Genomic DNA, 25,007 nt, shown 5'->3' with positions numbered 1-25,007 from the left:
AAACGGGACTCTTTACAAAATAAAGAGAAAGTTTTACATATCAAGGTTACACAGAACTGATCAAGAATACTTATATGAACATATCCTGTTATCCTGCATTGTATAATTACGCGCTTGGTTATGCTTGGGTTGTAATCTTCGCTTTATATCTGGCTTAGCAAAGACAAAAACCAAATTCATTTTTACTCGATTTACAGCAGAGCGAAGGCCTGAGTGGAAAAGTTAAAGCGAATTTAATTCGCTTAAATAACAAGTTTTGGAAAAACATCGATAGTATCTACTATCGATAGTGATACCGTCGGTACTATCGAAAAACGTTGAACAAAACTTTTGAACACCTATTAATGAAAAATATGAAAGACAAATTAAAAGTACTCTGTAGTTTTCTTATATGGTATGATAATTATAGGATTTTGATTACCCAAATAAAATATAACCCGATACTATCGCAAGTGGAAAAACCATCGAAAGCACTATCTGTATTGTTAGTTATCGATTAATTTACCAACCCTAAATGCGAAAACAACAAAATATGACAAGTGTGTTTCTAAATTGATAACTGGCATAAATTATTAAAGTAAAAAGCAAAGCAAAAAAGTAACACATGCTAAATGCACCCCGCCTTCAGACAAGTCAGTACGATGATCTAGTGTCATTGTTTAAATGTGTGTTGTCTTCGTATTTCAATAAGAACGCCCTGTGAAAAGCAGCCATCTTATTCGCGTGTTGCAAATACTAACAAATACATATGTACATATACTTGATAATATCGAAATCATACAATATCAATATAATAGTAACAAACTAATACATTTATGTGCTGGCATACTTAAAGACATAATATGTGCAGTAAGTCTAATCTATTGCAAATAAAAAAAAATTAACTTTGCTTTGCGTCTGCGTCTATTGTGAACGGACATTTTCTCGGTCACGTACGCCGTGTTCTGTGTTGTTGTTGCGGTGCTCGGGCTCTGCTGCAGCCAGCCGCAGCAGCAGCAGTTGTTGCAAAAATAATCAAGAAAAAAAGTGCAAACATACTCAATAAGTGGAATCAGCCATGTTAACCAGATAAAAAAAGGCTAAAGGAAAACTACCGCAAAGTGACAGGAGATAGTTACCATACGCAAAGTACAGGAAAAAGGTAAGTTGTCAAAAAAGATTGCAAGAGTTTTCATAATGTACAATGCTTTACTCTAATTGTCTTAAATCCATTTCGCAACAGCGAGAAAAGTTGTTTAATCGATTTTCCAATTTTTGGTGGAAAACTAGTTGGCTCTCTTGTCTTTTTTTTTTTTTTTGCCAGTTTTTGTAATATTTATGCTTCATTACATTAGTTGGAACAAATTATATTAAGCGTTAATATTACCTACACACACATCCATAAATATGTATGTACATGCATAGATGTAAAAGTAGTGATGTATACAATTCACTTTCTTCAGGTGAAGAAAGGCTTAAAGGTGGACGCCGTTTTTAAACAGGTCTGAACTAGGATTAATTGAATTTATCTTAAATTGACTTATTAAATTTGGCTTACCTTAATAAGTATTGGCGAAAACCAGCCAGTAATTATAATTCGAAAAAATATGTCAACACAGAACTTTTTTATTTTGGTGGGTGTCTTTTAGATCTTTAAAGATTTTTAGACAGACGAAAATATTTTAGACAGATGAAAATAAAATTATTGGAAAATTTGGTTTATTTTAATTATTGGCATAAAACATTTCTTTAAAAAATCAAAATTCACTGAAATTGCTTTTGTTTATGAATTCTAGAGAATTCTAGATCCATAAAATGAATAAAGTTGCAATAAAATTTGAAAAATAAAAAGAATATTAAAGTAGATAGGTACTAGGATGATATGAATAAAATAAACTTAATAATTAAATAAACTTCTCTTGAACTTGAACGTTTGGCTTCTGTTTTTTGATTATGTTTATTTATAAAGAATATATATGTCGGGGCGTAGCCTGTTTTATTTAAATCACTCATTGTCACTCATAGCTCTCTAGCCCGAGGCCCCCCTTTATATAGGACCTGACCTGAAGACAGCTCTCAACATTAGTTGCTAAGGTTGCTTAGATGCTCAACCAGGGCTACAACATACGCACCTGTCAATACATTGGAACTAGTAGGCTTTGACTTATTAGTCAGGTGTCAGTCTGCAAACGCTGCACGGCAGTGTTGTAAACTACACAATGCGCTGACACCTGACAATTCTCAAAGCACCATAGTAGGCTTTGATTCATTGACACCTGATAAAACAATATAGTAGACAACAAAGATAGCACTTTAGAGTCAATTATTACTGTAAAACTCCGACAAGTTCTACAGTAATATCTAAAAACCCCATACAAATTGAAATTTATGGTATAAGGTTTATCTTACAATAGTTTTACTAGACCTACAATTGTGTTGTCAATTATTTAAAATTTGGGAAACGTGTCCCGTTTGCATTTTCGGACTTTGCATTGAAGTGCAAAAAGGTAAGGGCTAAGCTCACAAAACTAGACACTATCAATCCTTATTTAAAAACAAAAGGCGACCCTTTTAGCTGCTCAAATACACATTAATTACAATTAATTAATCAATTTATCACATTAGTTTGTCGACGGGGGATGAGTTGTTATTTTTTACTACCTCCCATAAATTGTATTGCACAAATGGTACATCTGCAATCGAATTATTCACTGTGCAGAGATGGATTTTTTGAAGTAAAAATAGGACATATTTATACCATGAGAAAGCGTTTTATGTCAAAAACTTTTCTCAATCTCTTGGTTTGCTTATTGAAAAAACTTTCTCACCTTCGTTCCGGATGCACCTCTATCCATCCCCTAATAGTCGTGTGTTAATGACTTCTTCTAAACAAACAAAAAACCCAATAACAAACAAAAAACAAATGTTTGAAAAGTAAATATACTCACAGAAAAAGGGAATGGATGTTGTTTGACATGCCCATTTGGCGACGCCGGACCGACCCCTTGACTGACACAGACTGGATGGATAATGAAACTTAACTCTTTCCTAACCGATGCAGGCAGCCAGCACACGGGACAACTGACCTGCGACAAAGACAGAAAAACATCTGCTGCCATGTCTGGATCAAAATTTCAAGTCTTCGTTGTTATCTTACCTGCCTAATGTGCGTGTGTGTGTGTCTGTGTTTTAAAAGGACACCCGAGTTCAATGTACGCCTGCGCAAACATTGTATGTGCAGTTCACAGGGAAAGGGACAGGGACTTCAAAAACAGAATAGACAACCAGCTGCAGCAAAGAGGCCAAAGTCGTATCCTCCCGTCAAGGAAGTTGTGATTTTCTGCGTGATTTTGCACTTCCTTCTTGACGAGACTCGCCGAAACGGAAATCTCAAATGTTGTAACAGTTTAAAGCAACTTGTATGTAATCTCGATCGATATGAGCGTTCCTTTTATATGTTATACCGGTTTTTTTGTGAGGGCCAAAACAAGTAGCATGAAAAGGAATATGAAACTTTTTCCCTTTTGTTTTTTTTTTTTTTGGTCTTTTCTTTTGGGGGGGTTGGAGTCCTGTTTCGTGGGATTGGGGCGATCGTACGGGTCGAGATATTAGGTTACCAAGAGGCCTGAGAGAATAATAAAAAAGAAATGCTGGCTAGCCAGCAACATTGTGGGGTCATGTTGGAGAAACAGCTGCCAATTTCGTACAAGGATTGAGAAGAGAAAACTCACTAACGATATGAAACGTGTTTCAGAGTTTCTAATTTGACAACTGTTCTCTCATAAACTTTGTAGCATCCATAATCAGAGGACAGCAACCTCTATCTCTAACTGAAAGACAATAAAACGGCTTGTGGAGCAGATGTCATTTCCATCTCTCTTTGGCTCGAGCCCAGAAACATTAAGCAACAACAAAGAAGTGAACTAGGACTGATGGGTAGAGGAAAGCCGACCAGATGTTTCCATTTCGTCTAGGAGCGAGTGATCAATGTAACAGCAGGCAGCACCAAGCAGGCAGGCAGTTAGGTCCTTTTCATTTTTAAACATTCTTGAGCCGGCTGCATTTTTATACCATACACCCATAGGGTGAAATGGTATATTAAAGTCGCCAAAATGTATGTAACAGGCAGAAGGAAGCTTCTCCGACCCTATAAAGTATATATATTCTTGATCAGGATCAACAGCCGAGTCGATCTAGCCATGTCCGTCTGTCCGTCCGTCCGTCCGTCCGTCCGTCCGTCCGTCCGTCCGTCCGTCCGTCCGTCCGTCCGTCTGTATGAACACGCAGATCTCGGAGACTATAAGAGCTAGAGCCACCAAATTTGGTATGTATACTCGTGTAGTATGCACATGTTCAGCATTAATTGGAATTTCGGCCACGCCCCCTTACGCCCCCAGGAATCACATAAAACTGTTTTTCTTAAAAAGTATGACAGCTAGAGACATCAAATTTAGTTTGTATACCCGATTAGTTAGTGCGCAGAAATTAACTGTTCAAACTTTTTGCCACGCCCCCTTACGCCCCCAGGAATCACACAAAACTGTTTTTCTTAAAAAGTATAATAGCTAGAGACATCAAATTTGGTTTATATGCTCGGTTAGTTAGCGCGCAGAAACTAATTGTTTAAACATTTTGCCACGCCCACTTCCGCCCCTGTAAATTAAACAAAACTGATTTTATCAAAAAATAACAAAGCTAAAGTCACCAAATTTAGTATGTATACTGGCATAGTATGCGCGGAGAATTTATATATTTTCACATTTTGCCACGCCCACTTCCGCCTCCATAATTTAGAAAAAACCGATTTCCTCCTGTAGTTTTTTGACTATCGCATTTAAATTTGGCAGACTAATTTATCTTATCTATTTCTACCAAACTACCAAATTTTATTGAAATCGGACTAGAAACATGTAAAATATGCGTATGAACGTATTTTACTACGCGGTCCACAAGGCCAGAATTGGACGTTGGCTAGTAGCGGCGCTAGAGTGCTCGTGTGTTTGTAGAGTGAGCGAGATAGCACATAGTATAAGACATGTAAAAACAATTTAATAGACATACATTTGGTCTTCGAAATTTGAAATATTTGTTTCACCAGGTGTATGGTATACCCAAGTCGACGAGTCGACTTACTTGCTTCATTCATTTACGTTTCGGACAGGCAACATCTGTCCGTGGCGCACACACACACAACGAATAAGCCAGCTGCTCTCATGGAGTCCTTGGACTGGATTTCTCTGTAGGCTCAACACACACTTATGCAGGTGTTGGGCGTTTGTTTTTTTCGAGAGCTTTTCCCTTTTTTCTTTTGACTTTCTTTGGACTTTTGCATTGGTTGCCGGGTTAGGGGGTTTATGTTTTTTTTTCCATTTTCTTTTCTTTGGGGGTGGGGGATGTAGCAAAAAATCAGCTGATTCGTGTTGCGCAATGTTTATAAACAAAGTAACCCTTAGACATGTCTGGGCATATTTTTGGATTCACCACCACCAGCCAGGCAGTCAAGAGCAGCTACTACCACCGTCACCGACATCGAGACACCGACCTACATTGGCGCACTGGTCTCTGGGCCAAATGGCGCATGGGGTGGTTCCGCTCACAACACGCACGCATCAGCACATCGTTGTAGGTGCTGCAAGGACGTTTTGGGAAATCCCCAACAAACAACAGAAATCGAGACCCAGACCCAGACCCAGACCAACCCCAATTCTCCAGCACCGACGACCACGCACTGGGAGTACTCCACTACCGACTGTTGGACATGTGTTTTCCCACCACCAAAAGCAACCAACCTGATGATGATGATGGGTTTTGGCATGTGCCGGCATGCCATCCACACAACGTCTTCGTCACATTTTAGGGGTTTTCCAAAAAAAAAAAAAAAAAAAAACCAACCAAAACCAAAACAGAGTACGCCTTTTGGTGGTAGTTAGACGCCGCGCGCTCCCATTCATAAAAACATAAACATACCCCCGTATATATTTCATATAGTATATTCCGGGCATACTCCGTGTGATTGTTGTTGTTATTGTTTGTCGTCCTTACACCGACTACGAGGAATACTAGGTGGTGTGTTTAGCACAGATCTCAGGTATATACATATATCCGTGGTGTTAACAAGTTGATAGAGCAACAGGTCAAACCACCCGCTGTTTTGGGTGGTTTGTCCCGGTCTGGGCCTGAATTGTGTTTCCCAATAGAGGGTAATTAGTAAACTTTTTTCTTTGTCCTACAAGTGCAATGGCATTGACCCAAAAGTGAGTGTGTGTATATATCCGGGTTAAGAATATTGTATGAGGTAATGTTCAATCAAAGGCTAATTTAATAATTTGTGTAAACAATATCTGATTTACTTTATATGGAGTAAATTTAAAATACTGGTCCCTAATGGGACTTTTATATGGTACATTAAAGATAAAGATTTTCTCTTTGAATAAACTTGAACTTGCGAGTTGTGGCCTCTTTTTTCGTATGTTTTACGTTGACTCAAATTCAAGAGGAGTAGCTAAGGATTTCCTGCAGGAACTCTACTTAGGCACGCGTCCCCCATATTCAAAATGGCGACAATGAAAAGCATCTTGAACTAAAATCAATGAAGCTTAGTGCGTAGAGAGACCAAAAGGAAAACAAAAAACGCTGACAAGGTGACTCAGAAATGCCAAGAACAAAAAGGAAGCAAAAAAATAAACATTTGGTATTTTAGGCAAATCAAATTCAGTGAAAACAATGGCGGACACGGCGACATGAAAACGTAAAAGAGAATTAATTAGATTGTGGCGGCAGCTGCCAACTAACGAGTGAGATAGACTAGAAACAAGAGAGAAGGAATGAAAGGGAAAGAGAGAGAGTGAGAAAAAGGAAATAGACCGAGAGAGTGAGAGTTTGTGAGGAAAAGCCGAGTTTGCGCGTTTGTGAAAGCCTATAAAATGTTCGTCATGCGCTTTATACAATTCTTCTTTCTCTTATTCTTCTCGTCCTTTCTCCCTTCTTCTTCCGTCGTCTTCTCGGCGTTTATCATTTTAATGAACAACAACAATAAATGGCGGCTTACTGCAACTGTGTAACAGTGGGCGCTTGTTTTCCAAAGGATATGCACACAGCCACGCACACACTCACACACACATACACCTATAGAAAATGTAACGAACGCTAAGCAAAAGCAAAACAAAAGCAAAACCAAACAGTTGTGCAATTGAGATAAAGGACAACAAAAGGAAAACTTCAAAAAGAATGAAACAACAACAATTACAAAAAAAGGGGACGCGTGCTTTGCTTTTTCGTTAAAGTCCGTGCACCGTGGTACCAAATAAACGAAAAAAAAAAAACAGCGTCAGAACAAAGGTGTCAATCCGAAATGCATTCAAAAGGCTCATTTGCAGCTATGAAAGCTTTTTAGAAAATAATTTTTAATTTCCACATAGACAAATTTTTGGCAATCGCATGACTGATAATCCTTTTTTGACGTTTAACGTCGTGCGAAGAGTTTCTCCGGGCCCGCAAGGGATTCTCGCACTATTGCGAAATGAGGAATGATACCTCTGAGCCTCGTTTTTACTGATTTGGCCGATATTGAAATTCTTTTACCATATCCTTAGTAAAGACTAAAGCATCTGCATCCTTTGGACAGACGAGAAACACCGATTGCTCGGTAGCATTGACTCAATTTATAAACTCAAATTCGTTGTAAAAGCTGTCTGAAGCTGAGACAACACAAATATAATTTTGTTTAAAATTTATTTTAAAATCATTATCAATTTATGTTTTCAATTTTAATTACTACGATATCAATAATTGCTCCACTGTAGCAGAGCGAGGCTGTAACGCCAAAGCCTGGGCGCTTAGACTTACAAAAGGATATGCATGCATACATACGAACACTACACACACACACACACACACGAACACACAGAAATATAATAAAAACAAGCAACTGCCAAACCAACGGAACAAAAAAGAATGAAAAAAAATAAGCATAAATAATCTAGTTGTTGTTGTTGTTGTAGTTGTCGCAGCTGAGGCAACGAGCGAATTGAAATTTTATGAGAAATTGTATTAGAAAAATGCTTTGTGAATCACACGAGACACAACTCACACACAGACACACACATACACACATTCGTATTGATGCATATAAAAAGGGGACGCACATTATGGCGGTCTCTACGTGCGTTCTTTGACAGAGGCAGAGGCGGAGCGGCGTATGTGTTCTCTGTATGTATTTTATGAACAAGGACGAGAATAAGCAGAGCAGCAGCAGCAGCGGTTGTGGCAGCAGGACGACGTCATCGTCCATTGCCAGTTGTTGTTGGTTCCTGTTTTCGCTTTTTACCGTTCAGTCAATGACCACATTGTGTATTCAGTTGTATGTGTGTGTGTGTGTGTGTGTGTGTGTGCGTTTGTGTTGTGTATATGTGTGTCCTGCCGGAAGTTAAAGCCGCCGCCTGGTCATTCTCGTTGCAAGCTTGGGTTCTCTCACTCTCTCTCGCTCTCTCTGACATTTTCTCTATCTCTCCCTTTTTGGCCATTCGTTATGCTTGAGCTACTTTCGAAAACAAGTTTTCCAATCGCGCAGGATCTCTCGTTCTCTCCTCTTATAGTACTGGCTCCCCAAGCTACAAAAGCACAAAAAGTGCAGCATTTGCAGTTCGTTTTTGATATGTATTTTTAGTCCAACAGCGCATACTACTCGTATTCTTTTTGGTCACGCTTTGATCCTGCCGTTCCCCGTCATACATATCATCAACTCCCCCTTTTTATTTTTATTCGTTTTCTTTCCTTCCTTCCTGCCATACTAGGCGTTGCCCAGCTAATGACATGTTGTAAATTATATTCCTCATGTTATTTTTTTTGATGCTTTTGCTTGTTAGCAATTAGTTTGGTTTTCTTTACAAAAATACCAAAGGGTTTTTGTATGGTTTTACGATGGAACACAAAGTATAGGTGATAGTGGTGTGGGAGTAGAAGATCCAAGGAACTGAAAATTGTCAAGATCAGCCCCAAAACGAATCCCAGAGATCCATAGATGGAAAACTTAAAGAACTCGAAATACTGAAATGACATAGACATAAAAGATGACATAAAAACTGAATTGACATAGATTAATATTTCGCTTTATTGGTCGACAGCTATCTTTTTTTTAATTCAGCACCAAATAATGGTAGCTATATTCTAAATCAAACGTGATCTGCTTTCACACTGCACGAGCTTACATTAACAAATTTGATGACTCTAGGTCTAGTACTGTCCAATAACTAGGTATTTGCAGATTAACAATATATTTACTTATGGGGTCGAAACAGCCCGTTAAATTTATACATTTTTGTGGGTATATAATAGTATACTTTATTTTAGTAAAATCTAATTAATTTGACTGATTTTACAATTAAGAAGTTTTAAAAGTATTTTCGAAATGTCAAAGGCTCTATAAAAGATTGCTGTTGTCATTCGCCCCGCTTTTATGTAAAACTGAATATATGTATGTATGTATGTACATAGACACTGAAATTGAGCCATTAGGAAGCCGCCTCATCGCCTAATTGTCAGTTTCTTCCAAGAATTCTCCTTCAAAAATAACATTTTCTGACATGTGGAAACCTTTCAAGTACCAAGTGTCTACCAAATATCAAACTCAAGTGGAAGTCCCCGATCGCGATCGCGGCTGAACTTAAATCTAGACTTATCGTGTCGTGTGTTTGAGCCCCTAGATTAACCTATGCCTTAAAATGCTAATGAGTATGCCGCCTGCCGGCTTACAGGATCATCGTTTCGCTACGTCTAGTTTTTGGCCAAAAGCAGAGAACAAAATCATTGTTTCTGCTTTTGCAAAAAAAAAAATACACAGAGAAGAGAAACAAAATGAAATGAAAAGAGGAAAAGGAAAATGCATTGTGGGACAAAAGGGACGCAGCCGCTTTTCCTCATACAATTCTGCATTTTCCACTCCATTATCCTGTCAAACTTGTTTGTGTATATCTCCATCTCGCTCCCGCTCGCTTTATACTAGTTTTCCTTTCACATTATGCTTCGCATTAAAAGGACAACGCTCTCTCAGCTTCTGTGTGTGTGTGTGTGTGTGCCGTGTGCCGCCTATGCGAATGTATATGTACTTTGTTTCGCTCATTTTGCCTGTTCTTGCTTTCGTCCCGTCATTCGTTTGTCTGCTCGTTCGGTCGTTCTTTCGTCGTCCTGGCATCAGACTCTGTTCAGTTTACGCTCGCAGCTCCGACAGCTCAGACCATATTGATGGCTCGCGCTCGTCGTGTGTGTTTATAGTTCTTATTAAAATATATATATATTCTATCTATGTATATATAAGACGCCCCATTCCCAAGAAAGAAAAAAAAAACACAAAAACCAAGTCAAAGACTGGAATAGGACAACGACGCCATTTGAATAATGTTGCACGGCAACAACAATTAACCTAACCAAAGAAATTGTTTAAAATAAATATAAATACAAAAATATTTAAAATTGAAAAAACAAAAACAAAACTTGTGTCTCATAAAAAAGTGTGCAAAAAGAACAAGAAATGGAAACTTTGTTAACAAAATATAATGTGCAATAACGTACACACATACACACACACATACAAGAAATCCTTTTGGCCAAACGGATAATAACAACAGAAATCATCAGCCACTATAGGCCAAAGGACTAAGGATTACAATTAAACAAACCAACAAAAAAAAAAAAAAAAAAAACCCATCGAAGCACACAACACAAGTGAGTTTAAATTTCGCCTTTTTTTATATGCACACACACACACACTATCACACACACACACATGGCTCTCCGTCTCTTTACTCGCTACTCGCCCATATTTGGTTGTGTATTCCCCTTCCCCCTTATATACTTACTATGGTCATATATATTTGTATATGTATGCATATATCCTACCTTGTCCTCCTGCTCGCCCTCTGTTTCTCTCTTTCCCTCTCTCCAGCTGTCTCCGCCCGTTCTGTTTCTCCTCTCTCTCTCTCTCTCTCCCCTCACTGTCTCTCACCCAACTAGCAAATAGTTTGCGCACTCGTTATTATCCTTGGTTCTTGCTCTCAATGTTGCCGTTTGTTTCTGCTCTTGGTTCCTCCATCTCTTCGTCATCGCCATCGTCGTTGCCGTCGTCGTCGTCGTCATCATCATCATCGTCCTCGTCGGGTGGTGGTACAGTTTTCTGCGTAGCAAAATTGCGTAAATTTTTTGTTTCATCTAGTTTGCTCGCATATTTCAAACAACCTTGTCATCCTTTTTTGGTATATTATACCAAAGACAATGTTGCTAATGATAGAGCTTTAAATACATATCACTTATCAGCTATATACATATACAACACATGCATGTGTTTATGGCTAAATTTGTGTAACGATACTAAAGACAAAAAAAGGTTTGTGCTGCTTATTGGACATTTTATTTTCTCTATGGGAAATTAAAAGGTTCATATGGTTTGTATGTATGCCATTTTGCTTATACTGAAATTTCACAAGCATTGGCAATAAAAAAAAAGAAACTTTAACAAAATCATCAAACAATTGAAAAAGAATAATAATTAAAAATTATTGTGTATATGGGTTGGCCAATTTTGGATTTGATCTCTGTCTCTCTCTGTTTTCGGGGCTAGAATATAGTTGTTTCTCAATTGGAAAGTAATTTTATGTTGAACTTATTTGATAGAATTATAGAAATTTTTTTAAGATTATCATTTAAATCAATTTTACATTAATATGATTTAAAAACATTATGAAGAATGAACTGATTATTTCTACTTCAGCAAATATCAATTCAATTTTTCGAATATATTTTTAATTCACAGCATAAATAATTTATAATAGATTGTTATAATTGTTATTTTTTTACATTTTTTGCATAGATATTTCTTTAAAAACTTTTCTAATATTACATACTAATTCATTTAAATAGTAATTTTAATAAGTTAATCATTAGCCCACGATCAATGCACCTTTTTATGTTCTGTTAATGTTAATGCCTGCTCCCGGCTGTGTATCTAGGACCTAAAAGTGCATATCCTGCCAGCCTCTAGTTCTGCCCTGCCTGCCTGCTGTTGTCAAAAGGCAACGACAGCGACGACCCATTGGGAAAAAGGCGCTCGAAAAGTTGCAGCTGTTCGTCTGTTTTTCTTCTCTGTATGTTTGCTTTTGTGTGACTGATCGTGCAACAACAAACGGGGCACGCAGGCAGACAGGCAAAGAACAAGGGGCACGGCACTAAACAGGGCACGGCATCTGCTCTTGCCTGTGGGATTAACGTGCAATAGTCTGTGGACGAGCAGAAGTTTAATATCTCTTCGTCTGCTTCTTTATCACAGTTCCAGGATCGATCGAATCCCCCCGAAACGATACACAAGCTAAATAGAAATACTTAAAAACTCTTAATGAAAATGTCTGATATACCACGCATAATGGTCTTTCGACCTACTTGGGAGGAATTCAAAGATTTCCCCAAATACATAGCCTATATGGAATCTCAGGGCGCACACAAAGCCGGACTGGCCAAAGTGGTGCCGCCAGTGGAGTGGGTGCCCAGGCGTAGTGGTTATGCTGATCTCGATGCTCTTAATGTTACAATACCGGCGCCAATTTGTCAAGTGGTTACCGGAAAACAGGGCTACTATCAACAAATCAATATACAAAAGAAACCACTGACAGTTAAACAATTTAGCGAATTGGCCAGCACTGAACGATATGCCACACCCAAGCATTTCGACTATGAAGATCTTGAGAGGAAGTATTGGAAGAATATCACATATGTGGCCCCCATTTATGGGGCTGATGTTAGCGGCAGTATCACCGATACTGATCAGGATGTAAGTAATCATAATTAGAATGGAAAAAACACCCAGCTAGATTAAGAAATTTAAAAAAAAAAGTTTTCAAAGATGTACGAATAGTATTGGTTTTTCATTAGTGCGGTTTAACTGGGTGTTTTTCTTTTTGGTTTGCTATTCATTTCTTTATGGGAAGAATGGGGCTGATTGAGTTGTTCTTTGCTCTGTTTCTAGAGTTGGAATATCAATCGTTTGGGAACCATACTGGATTTCGTTAACAAAGACTATAATATACAAATAGATGGAGTAAATACAGCGTATTTGTATTTTGGTATGTGGAAAACCACATTCGCTTGGCACACCGAGGATATGGATTTGTATTCGATAAACTATTTGCATTTCGGTGCACCCAAAACGTGGTATGTCGTGCCACCGGAATATGGTCGTAAATTGGAGAAGGTTGCCAATCAGTATTTTCCGGCCAGTTATAAGAATTGTAATGCATATTTGCGGCATAAGATGACGCTAATATCACCACAGATACTCAAGCAGAACGATGTGCCGGTTAGCAAGGTAAATTAGCCTTGATCCTCGATATTAAGAGTCATCAATGTCATCTAACCGTTAACCGATTGCAGATCACACAGGAGTCGGGCGAGATAATGATTACCTTCCCATTTGGTTATCATGCTGGCTTCAATCATGGCTTTAACTGTGCCGAATCCACAAACTTTGCCATGGAACGCTGGATTGAGTACGGCAAGCGTGCAACGCAATGTACCTGTAGCAATGACATGGTTAAAATCTCGATGGATACATTTGTGAAGCGTTTCCAAGGCGAACGCTATGATACATGGCTGGAGGGTCGTGATTTGGGACGACATCCAGAGGATCAGCCGAATAGTGTAATGACAGCAGCTCCTCTACCACCTCATCTAGATGTTTCGATAAGTGATAAAAAGTAGGTGTTCCATTATTTTGGGTTTTTGGGGTTCCGCTAGGCGCTAGGATAGATGTTTATTGTATTATTCTTAAACTTGTCTACAGAATGAAGAAACAATGCAATCCAACAAAGGCCAAAAGCTTCAAAGAGCGCAATCCCGATTTGGATTTGGATGAAATCCAACAGAATCCCAATGTGCCCGATGATGTGAAGGCCATGCTAAAGGAGAGCGTTTTAACTCTTAATGACGACGAAAGCGAATATGTTAATGAAGAGGAGGCCATGAGTTTGCAAAGTCCAGCAGACTTTAAGACCAAACAAGAGTTGCTAGAGTACATGGATGATGGCACAGGTGAGGCTATATTAGACGGCAGGTTTAATTCGAAAAAATTAAAAGAAAGAAAACATTGGTCAATACTTTAATTTTTCTCTTCCCTCTTCTCCATGTCTCTCTCGTTCTCGTTCTCTCTCACTCTTGTTCTTTTGTCTTCTTGAATTTTAAACTAAACAGACGATGAGGATGAGGAGGAGGACTTTAAGCGACGTAAACACAAGCGTCGATATGATGCCGAATATGATGATGATTGGATGGCGGCCACCAAACGTAGATCAAATTCTAGTCGTAACGGCGGTCGAGGTCGTAGTCCACGTATCAAAGATGATCGTTCAATATCACCAGCATCCTCCACATCATCAACATCCCGTGGCGGGCGAGGACGTGGCAATAAGTCAAATACTGCGACGCCCCGCAAAACGCCTACAAAACGAAAAAAGGATAGTCAAACGGCAACATCCACGACCACAACCACCACCAGCCTATCAGGAGTAACCACAGCAGCTGGTACTGAAGTTGTAGCCGGAGGTGAGACCCCAAGCAGCGTCCTAAGCACCACCACAGCATCTTCTACTACTACTACTACTACTACCACTCCAACTCCAACTCCAATTCCATCATCATCATCATCAACAACATTATCATCATCATAATCACACTTATTCCTACATTCCACTCACACCAATCCACAGGTCGTCGTCGTTGCTAAAACAAAAACCAAATAATGTATAAAACAAAACAATTTTCTTTTTGTTGTGCTCTCTTTTTCTCTCTGTCTGTCTCTTTCTCTCTGCTAATACTTTGTTCAAAATTATTGTTTCACTTTTTTTGGTTTTTTTTAATTAAGCCATAAAAAAAATGCTGTTTAGAAAAAAATATATATCTTTGTGAATTTGAAGAAAAGAAACTAACCAAAAACTAAAAGTTAAAAAAAAAAAAAAAAAATAACGAAAAACTAAAAAACGAACAAAAATGTTTTACTAAAATTCAAGGTGTTGGTTGTTCTCAATTGTGGGGGTTTTGGTCCACTTTCGCTCGCTTTTCTGTATTTGCTTTTTTCGCTTTTCACTCAACCCCACATTTAGTCCCTGCCACTCAACCGCCCACCCACCCAAAAACACTTACCACTTCCAGCAACAATCACAACAACAAGAAATCCCAGCCATGTGTGTGTGTACATACAGATTAACAATATATTTTGATCATCACTTTCCATTTTCCATCATTTGTCGTATGCCAACAAGTTATTAAAGTCAGTTTTGATTGCCATTTTACAGATGCCAAAAAGGATCTTCAAGCGCTGCAATTTATGCAACAATCTCGTAAATTCGAAGGCAAAATACCAAAACTAAGTCAACAAGTCAGCAACAACAGTCCAAGACCAACAACACCCACTGCATCAGCAACATCCACCAACACCACCACAATCCCAACATCTTCTAGTCAGCAACAAATTGTCTATATCAACATGTTGCCAGCAGCCAATACACTTAACGGCATTCCACAGCAGCAGCAGCAGCCGCAGCCTCAATATACCACCACAAATACAACTAGCACCGATGGCAATGTCTATCAGTTGCAAAACGAAATACTCTGTGATGGCCAACAACAGCAGCAGCAGGCTGGAGGTGCAACAGTTGCTGCAGTTACATATCAAACGGCCAACAGTCCACAGCAACAACAAAATGTTGCTGCCAGTGTGGCCAATGTTGCCGGTAAGTTTTGACTTTAATTCAATTTATTTATTCACTCGTTTGTGTTTGTTTGTTTTTACCTTTATGTTTTGTTTTGTTTTATGTTAAGTTTGTTGTTTGTCTACTTCTCTTTATGTTGTTTGTTTTGATTTTTGTTTGTTTAAAAAATGTTTGTTGTCCATATCAATAATTAATGTAGTTGGTAATTGTAACTAACCAATATATACACATACTTGTATATGTATATGTACATATTTCACATATGTCTATGCATATATTAATAATGTATATATATGTAAATGTTTTCCCCCCTCTAATTGGCCAAAAGTATTTTCATTCTAATCTCGTTTTTTGTGTTGTATTTTTGTCTCTATCATCCATCTCATACCTCTCATTTCCATCACATAACCACTATTTAGATAATTATTTGTGTTGATTGTTTAACTAATTCCAATTTTTGTTTGATTTCCTTTTTGCGAATTAAAACCCCCAAAACAATTTTTCTGCGCAAAAAACCCCAAAAAAAAAAAAAAAAAAGCCAAACCAAACCAAGTTTAACTTTCTGTTTGTGGTCGGTCTTCCGTTTGCGATGTTAAAATGTATTAGAAGAAGAAGAAGTGATAAGAAGATGAAAAATTTGCCATGATCCGCCCACCAAATCACTACTGCCCACCAAAATTTACTCACAAAAGAAAAAAGCCATAAATCAATAAAAATTCAAAAACATTTGTTCAATAATACATTTTTTGTAGTCCAACCCAAGCAATGCATTTGGAATCCTTCACAATATATATACACATATACAGACATGCAAAACATACAAATATATCTATATAAATATATACATATATATTTATTATTTATATAATTTATATCTCTGTCGACCTATCTCTCTCTCTATCTCTCTGGTTTGTCGTCTGTCGTCTCAAGTAAAATAAATAAATGCACAAATCATTTACAATTGTTCAAAATGAGAAAAGGCGTTGGAAAATAGGATTATAAACGACTTAAAAATTTTTAATTTATTTAGTTAAAACTTAAGTTGATATTTTTGTTTTTATTGTTCTTAAGTTAAGTAATTTTAGTTACCCCTCCCTTCTATCTATCCATCTCTTTCTATCTCTATATCTTACTATCTCTTTGCTCCTCTTGATTTCTTCTCTCTCTGGCCAATCGACAGAAGAAATTGTTCATAACTTTCGTAAATTTGTTCATATTCAAATATATATTATCTAGTCTATATACAAAATCGTATATATTTCTATTATAAAATTTAATTTTGTTAGTTTTTAGTTTCGTTTTGTTGCGATTACTACAAACAATTTACTTAAATTATTATTATTATTATTATTTTTTGTATTGTTAAAGAATTTGCCTAGATGTAAGTGAAAAAGAAAACACCAACAAAAAGCAATTCACTCAGACTCTTCTATGTTTTTGGCCCCATGTATAGATATATATGTAAGTATATATCTGTTTAACATATATACATATATATATGTACATATATTGGGACCAGTTCTGATTAATCTGTTCCATTATTCTACTATCTGGCCAGTTTTGCCCAACCTAGTATAAAAACAAGTAATTCATTTTCTATTGATTTCGCACTACCACAAACATATATATATATGTATATGTACATAAGGACACTCATATGTACATATATATATGTATATGTATATATATTTATATGTAATTTATGATTTAATTTGATTTGTTTTGAGTGAATTGAATTTGTATTGATTTCATTTAACAATTAATTTCCTGATTAATTTATGCAAATATTACATTCAAACACATCTTTTATATGAACCAAAAAAAAACCAAACCAAAACCAAAAAAAAAAAACCTATGTATTTTGTTGCAAAAAAATATATAAACAAAAGACAATGTGGTCACAACTATTAGTTCGTCCTCCATCCTGCATACCAACGGAGGAGTGGATCAGAGCCAACACCAGCAGCAGCAACAGGCACAGCCACAATATCATTACATCACCACAGCCGGCGAAGATGGCCAGACGCCAACAACTATAGTTTTTGAGAACTACAATGGCACCACATTGCCCACAGTGGTGAGTTCGGCTGCCACAGTCACTGCCACGCCAACAACAGTGCCAACGACAACAACAACGACAACAGCTCTGGTCAATACCGATGGAACGATCATCGAGTTCGATGGGAATACCTATGAGGAATATCATGTACTTAAAAGTGAACCCGGCAGTAGTGATTGTCTGAGTAATGGCAGCAGTAATGTGGCTGGGGATATTATCAAGTACGAGCCACAGCATGTGGTCGAAGAGGAGCAGGAGGATGATGACGAAGGCGGCGACGAAGGTGCCGGCCTGCAAGTCAAATACGAAGAGCAAAGTCTCGACAATGATCAATACGAAGAGTATCAAGTGATCAAGGCTGAAGTGGAGGCTGAACAAGCCGAACAGGCTGCCGGAACAATAAGCTATACCATCAGTCACATGACCGAAGAAGTGGCCAGCAATGGGGCACCACAGGTACTCCCGAAAACGGGAGTTACAACTGCCGCCAAACAGAAGAGAAAGCGCAAAACTCGAGTCATAGCTGAGGATGAGCAGGGCGAATATCTGGAGAAGATGAGTGTGCGTGGTCTAGACATAGCACGCTATGAACACATAATCGATGGTGTGGCCTATTGCCTGGTTTGTGCCAAGAATGACATATTCAAGACGTTCAAGAACAAGTACAGCTTCCAGAGACATGCCTATCTCTTTCACGAGGGTCAGAATCGCAAGATATTCGCCTGCCCCATATGCAATAAGGAGTTCTCCCGTCCGGATAAAATGAAGATGCACAAAAAAGATAAACATGGTGATGTTCCGATGCCGGCATCAGCGAATTCAACGCCACTGAAATCGGATGCAGGGGCAGGAGCGGGTGGACCAGCGGCCAAACGAGCGAGAACCTCAAGAACTCCGAGAGTTCGCAAATCAAAGGCGGGTGCAGATGGAACAACACCGTCGAGTACACCAACTAAGAAGCGTCTGGCTCAAATTGACAGTGTTCTGGATGAAGTGCAAAATGGCGAAATTGGCCAAAATATCCAACAACAGATTCCTCAAACAATGTCAGTGCCCCAACAGCCTCAACCGCAATCTCAACCCCAACCTCAATCTCAAAATCAACCTCAACAACTACAGACGCTACCCTCGCTGGACTTTAGTGGCATGATTTTGCCTGGCGGAGCCCAACTGGCGTTGGCCAATCCCGGTGCAACAAGTTCAATGGCGGCGTTACAACGTGGAGCCCTAACACCCAACGGTGGCCAGGCCACAGCAGCTCCCACTACAACGTTAATCTATTCCAATCAACTGGAATTGCAACAGGCGCTACTACAACAACAACTTCATGGCCAAAGCATTATGATCCAGGATCAGGCTGGTAATCTAGTGCCATTGCAGCTAGATGGAACGCAGACAATATATACGACAGCAGCACCGGCTGCCCCACCGCCGCCTCAAGTCGCAGTCACGCAACGTGCACAGCCAGCCACATATCCACAACAGCCCCAACAGCAACAACAACAACAGCAACTGGTACAACAGCAACAAACTCTCAAGGTGTCGTCTAGTCAGGGCCAAACGGTGCAATCTCAACCCCATTACGAACTGGACTCAAATGTTACGTATTTGAGTTCAACATCAGCTGCCACGCCCACAAGTGCCGAACATCAGTCACACCATCAACAACAACAACAGCAACAACATCCACACCAACAACAGCATGTTATTGGCACAGTGCAAAGCTATCAGATCCTTACACCAGATGGCCTGCAAAGTTTCCAGCCCAAGCTGGAGGCGTCGGAGCTGAGTGATTTGTGTCCCTATTCGCAATACACGTTCACCACGCATGCCAGTGCGCAGCCAACGTTGAATGCCAATGCTTTGGATGCCCACCAGAGTCAACATCAACAACAGCAACAACAACAGCAGCAGCATCATCATCAACAACAACAGCAACAGCAGCAACATACGCATTTACTGCAACAACAACAATTCACTACCCATAATCCGCATCAGCAATTCATGGAGCTTAAGAATGAGCTGCTCATCAAAAGTACCGCCGATGCCTATACCTTAGACGCCAGTTCTATGTATCACCTGCCCTTCTCGCCCACTTCAATGATAAATGCGGTAAACGATGTCAATACCTCATCGCTGCTGGAGACCAAAGAAATTAGGTAAAAGAAATAAACAAAACTCTTTCTCTTGCTCTCTCTATCTCTCTCTCTACTCTATTACACTTGAAATATTTTGATCTTCTCCTCTCTTTCTATCTCTAAATTATAATATTCTTATCCTAGTGTAATACGCTCGTTTTTAGATACTATTGCTCTCTCTATCTCTACCTATCTCTACTTCTGTCTACTTTAACTGTTACTTTGTTGCGTAGTCGACGGCAGCGATTTGCTCCTTTTTCCTTTCACAAATAAAAAACAGTAATTTAGTGTTGATCAGCGCCGTTGTAAATGCTACTAAAAAACTTTTGCAACACTTGAGCCGAAGAAAGCCGCATATTGAACAATACTTAAATAACGGAAATATTACATCAGAGTACATTAAGCATTAACCAATTTTTGGTTATAATTTACATAAGTACTTTAGTTATAATTTTCATATTTTTTTCTTTTTTTGTAATTTTTTTAAGAACATTATTTTTTCTGTAATTTGTATTTATATAGTTTTGTGCATTTATTTATTTACCCTTTCACAAAAACAAAAAAAAAAAAAAGTTTTGCACTTTGTATTTTTTGTGTGGCTTATTGTTGCTTTTCTGGTGAACAAATGAATCAATTAAAAATATTAAAAAATAAAACAGAAAAATCTGCTCCTTTATATTAACCCGAATTCTGTCAAAATTAGTCACTTCTATTTTATCCTCTCGCTTTTTGTTTCGAAAAAAAAAAAAAACCAAAACCGATTTTTCTCTTTTTTTCTTTCTTTTTATTCTTCTCTTGTTTTATTTTTATGTACACACAACCAACCCACCAACAACCAATCAATCAAATCAACCCACATATATATAAATGATATATAACGATATAAACGATATAGCTACGATATATCAGAAGCCGTGCTATTAGCCCTCTGAAAACATCCAAGCCTCAAGCCAACGACCAACAACTGCAGCCAAAGTACCAAAAGAAAAAAATACTAAAAATGAATATTAAGCAAGAGCAAAATATTTTAATTTCAATATCAAAATAACTGAATATCAAATATAAACGGAATAAATAATTCAAATAACTTAAAGAAACTGAGAATGAAACTCAAAAGCAACGCAAATGGAAACCAATAATTTACAAACAGAAATTCCAAATCCCAAATCTATTTGTATTTGAATCGAAAGTCATCTCATACAATACTCAATTTCCAATGTCCTTTTTCCAATTTGCTCCATCCCATCCTCATCTCACACTTACACACACTCACATACACACACACACACATACATACAGTTCAGCAATTGCAATTCGCTCAAGTTTCTCTTCTCTGTATGACATATTTGATGTATCCAATATAATGAAATAAAAGAAAACAATATAACAAAATATAAAAATATTGAAAATATTTGAAAATTGGACTTTTTAGTGCAAGGTATGTGTACGTTTATTGTTTTTTTTTTTTTTTTGTTTCTCTCGAAATACGCTTTTTTATTTTCTTGTTTTGTGTTGTCTCGTTTTTTTTGTGTTTAACATTTTTTTTTTATTTTAATGAAATTGGTTCTTTTAATACTGTTGATTTTTATCGTAAAAATTGTTCACAATAAATTCTTAGCAATTTTCAATCAAATCAAATTTGATTATTCATTCATTCATTCGAAGAAACATTCAAGTGTCCCACTCACACATAAATTTCAATAAATCGATCATGCATAAAAATAACATTATTATAATTTACTAAAACCAACCCATATTAACTTTTAGTTTAAGCCAAAAAAAAGTAACTAACATCTAATGTTAAGTAAATAAGAAAAACAAAATAATTGCTAATCGAAATAATTTTATTTTTTTCTGTTCTTTTTTTCCAATTTCCCGTTGTTTGTGTTTATGTGTTATTTCTTTATGATTTGCACACAAAAACAAAAAAAAAAAAAAAAAAACAATCATAAAAAAAATTAAATAAAACACATCCACATTCATCACATTAACTACAACAAACAACGATGAACCAGGTTCTTCTGAAATGTTCAAGCGGCCCTACACAAATCCCAAACACACGAGCAACATGAACAACACCACAACCACCACCAACTCCTCCTCTACCAACAACAACAACAACAAGAACAATAAACACAACAACTACCAATCCACTAAAGAAGAATCCTGGCAGCAACGCCAAGCGGTCACGAATCGCATTTACTATGAAGAGATCATCTTGAAGCAGAAAAATTCACGCTCTTGTCTTGCCGTCGACTGCAACAGCAGCAGCAGCAGCAGTAGCAGTAGCAGCAGCAGCAATAGTACAAGTAGCAACAGCAATTGTTATGCCAGCAATGGCAATCGCAATGCGGTCAGTTTTGTTGACACATTCGCCGATTTTGTTACACATAAGACAAGAATAACCAACAAGAACAAAAACCAACCATTGTCCTATGTGCCTAACATGATAACTAATGCAAATGCTCTGTCATCTCTTCCTAATCTTAATAACAACAGCAGCAGCAACAACAACAACAACAACAGCAGCAGCAACAACGCCAATTCTTCTGTGATAAACAGCAGCACCATCAACGCCACCACTAATGGCCTCAAACCTTCCAATGCTAAGAAGACACCAGTTATACTGTTAGCCGCCAATCGAGGAGCAGCTAAAAAACAGCAGCAACAACAACAGCTCAATCTCATCAATGGAAATGGCAATGTCGTCAAGGCTGCATCATCAGGTGGAGTGACTTTGGTGCGTGTGAATCGTCAGCAACCACAGCAATTATTGCAACAGGCAGAGCATGAACAGGAACTTCTGGAGGAGGAAAGCGAACTTGTTGGCGATTTAGATGAAGATGCCGCCGCATTGTGCTCCTTATCTTCATCAACTGCTCAGATTTTGCGTAAATTTCGCATACCAAAGGGAACGGCCCTTACGGCCATGCCCACACCGACACCTTCGCCGCCCTCTGCTGGTGCTCAAATGTCGTCAACGCCAGCCGACATGGAGGCAGATACCTATGGGGAGGAGGATGATATTATCGAGGAGCTCAATGAAGATGATCTAGTCGAGGAAATAATTGAGGAAGACCACGAGGAGCTAAACGAATCGTTAGAAATGCCAGAAAATGCCAACGATGGGCTGGATTTGAGTAGTCCCCAAGCCGGAAACAATTCCATCGCATTGATGTTGCAACCGCAGGCTCAGCCAGTGCAGCCGACCCTTTCAGCGCCAACCTTGTCAGGACCGCCGCCATTGCAATTGCAAACGGTGGCCTCCAATGGAACAGTGACCTGCTTCAATTTGCCTCCAAATACGATATTATTGCAATCGGCTGACGGTAGTATTATAGCTGCAACCCAAGTGCCCCATCCCAACAAGGCAGGACAACAGCAATTAATAGCCTTGCCCGATTGGCCGGGTAATGTGGCGGCATTGGCTGAGCCTTCGGCAACATCAACACCGACGGTTGCCACAACAACAACGACAGCTGCAACTGTAGCCGCTCCACCCACACAGACTCTATTGCTAACGGCCGATGGTACCGCAATACCCATTTTGGCCACGGCACCGCACCAGCAGCAGCAACAACAGGCGGCAGCTGCTGCTGCTGCTCAATTGTTTGCCGCGTAGGGTCTAATCGGTGGCCAAATGGGTCGATTTTTGAACAGTGCCACCATAATGCCGACCACCTATTTCTTTTAAAAATACAAAATGTTGCTCATAAAGCAAAGCTTGTACTATATTCTAGCTTTGTCTTGTCGGCAACAAACAGTCCCAACTGCCCATTTGAGTTATCAGCACATCAAGAGAAAAGAAAATCGACTCATTTGGCCCACCAAATAATGGGTAAAAAAACAACAATAAAACTAATAATTTAACCATAGAGAAAGAAGCCAAGCTAAAAACAAAATTTTGATATTATGAGTACTTCAATGTTGGTATGCATAAAGAAGAAAGAAGAAAAATAATTATTTTTTATATGTAAAAATCGAAATGCCTATAAAACTTTAACGAGAAAAGCAAATCAAATGTTGATCAACACCTTCACACACACACCCACACACAACATAGTGTGTAAATAGTGTTGTTAATGAATCAAAAATGTATGTGTTTATACAATACATTTAAAGGCATTATTAATAAGAAAATATATAGTATAAGCAACCTAATCATAGTTAGAGTTAAGACCTTCAAGAGAGAGACACCCAAAAACCAGTTGTAACTATAAAAATACATATTATATATATATATATATATGAATATATATATATTTCTTTGGTCAGCCCAACAGATAAATATGCTTAAAATAATTTAAAACTTTCAATTGAAAGTAAACTACTCTGTATTATTTAGTTATTCTGCTTAATTGATCACTACTAAGTATATAACTAACTAACTATATATACATATATGTATGTATATGTGCATATATTTTATGTATATGTATATATAATTTGTTCCTTTGCAAACTAATTATCGTATTTCATGTGTTAAGTTCCCTTAAGTTCTCAATATTTTAATTTATTTATTTCTATCTGCCTATTTATCGTAATAAATCCTATCTGTTAATCTCTTTGTTCCCTCAACTCCCCCTCTACTTGATTTTTATACATGTTGTATATTATATTTATTTATGTCTTAAATACATATATATGTATTTATATTAACATATATCTTCAATTTTGTTACGCCATATGCATTAGTTGGTTGCTAAACTAAAAAAAAAATTGGAAGCATAGCACTGAACTAAGTTGTTATTTTAAGAACGATTAATGTATAGGACTAAAGTATTTTTTCATACCCCCGAAAACTAAGAAATTTAATTAAAATGGAAGACAATGATTCAAAAACTTAAATTTAAACTTAAGTTATAAAAAAAAAATATATATATAAAAGTGAATCAACACTTTTTTTGTAAGATAAAAATAAAAAGAAAACCTTTTAAATTTTAAGTTCTAAAGCATAAACGAAACAAACAAGCAACATAATTTAGTATACATTATGTATAAAAAGAAACCAAAAGTCTATACTATATAATATATATATATATATATTTATTATAAACAATAAAATACAATTTTAAAAATTTAAAT

The 25,007-nt window shown here is 37.7% G+C and overlaps 1 protein-coding gene across 11 annotated transcripts; it reads left to right on the top strand.

Annotated features, from left to right (window-relative positions):
- The first annotated feature begins 497 nt into the window (after positions 1–497).
- On the top strand, positions 498–25,006 carry LOC137578191 (probable lysine-specific demethylase 4B). 11 transcript variants are annotated; one of them, XR_011032551.1, is made up of 10 exons: positions 498–1,141; positions 12,296–12,793; positions 12,989–13,327; positions 13,393–13,715; positions 13,802–14,049; positions 14,209–14,559; positions 15,309–15,746; positions 17,615–19,943; positions 20,818–21,360; positions 21,938–22,154. XR_011032551.1 is itself a non-coding variant. In XM_068291854.1 (9 exons), exons 2-9 carry the CDS (start codon positions 12,362–12,364, stop codon positions 23,542–23,544), a joined length of 5,583 nt encoding a protein of 1,860 aa, XP_068147955.1. In that variant the 5' UTR covers positions 498–1,141; positions 12,296–12,361; the 3' UTR covers positions 23,545–25,006. The 11 variants fall into 11 exon arrangements, 9 of the variants coding, with proteins under 9 accessions (XP_068147955.1, XP_068147960.1, XP_068147959.1 ...); XM_068291854.1 differs by lacking the exons at positions 20,818–21,360; positions 21,938–22,154 and adding an exon at positions 22,422–25,006; XM_068291859.1 differs by lacking the exons at positions 17,615–19,943; positions 20,818–21,360 and adding an exon at positions 22,422–22,642 and having other exon boundaries at positions 500–1,141; positions 21,938–22,275.
- Position 25,007: the final 1 nt, after the last annotated feature.

The sequence above is a fragment of the Drosophila tropicalis genome, unplaced genomic scaffold (assembly GCF_018151085.1).
Source record: "Drosophila tropicalis isolate 14030-0801.00 unplaced genomic scaffold, ASM1815108v1 contig_593, whole genome shotgun sequence".
Classification (NCBI taxonomy): domain Eukaryota; kingdom Metazoa; phylum Arthropoda; class Insecta; order Diptera; family Drosophilidae; genus Drosophila; species Drosophila tropicalis.
The sequence above is the reverse complement of the archived record's forward strand: the minus strand, read 5'-3'. Positions and strand labels throughout refer to the sequence as shown.

Bases quoted from the DNA above. Each gene is read 5' to 3' on its own strand.
- LOC137578191 (XM_068291854.1), top strand. From the start codon at position 12,362: ATGAAAATGTCTGATATACCACGCATAATGGTCTTTCGACCTACTTGG. The intron at 12,794-12,988 runs GTAAGTAATCAT...CTCTGTTTCTAG, and splicing joins TCACCGATACTGATCAGGAT to AGTTGGAATATCAATCGTTT. The intron at 15,747-17,614 runs GTAAGTTTTGAC...TATAAACAAAAG, and splicing joins CAGTGTGGCCAATGTTGCCG to ACAATGTGGTCACAACTATT.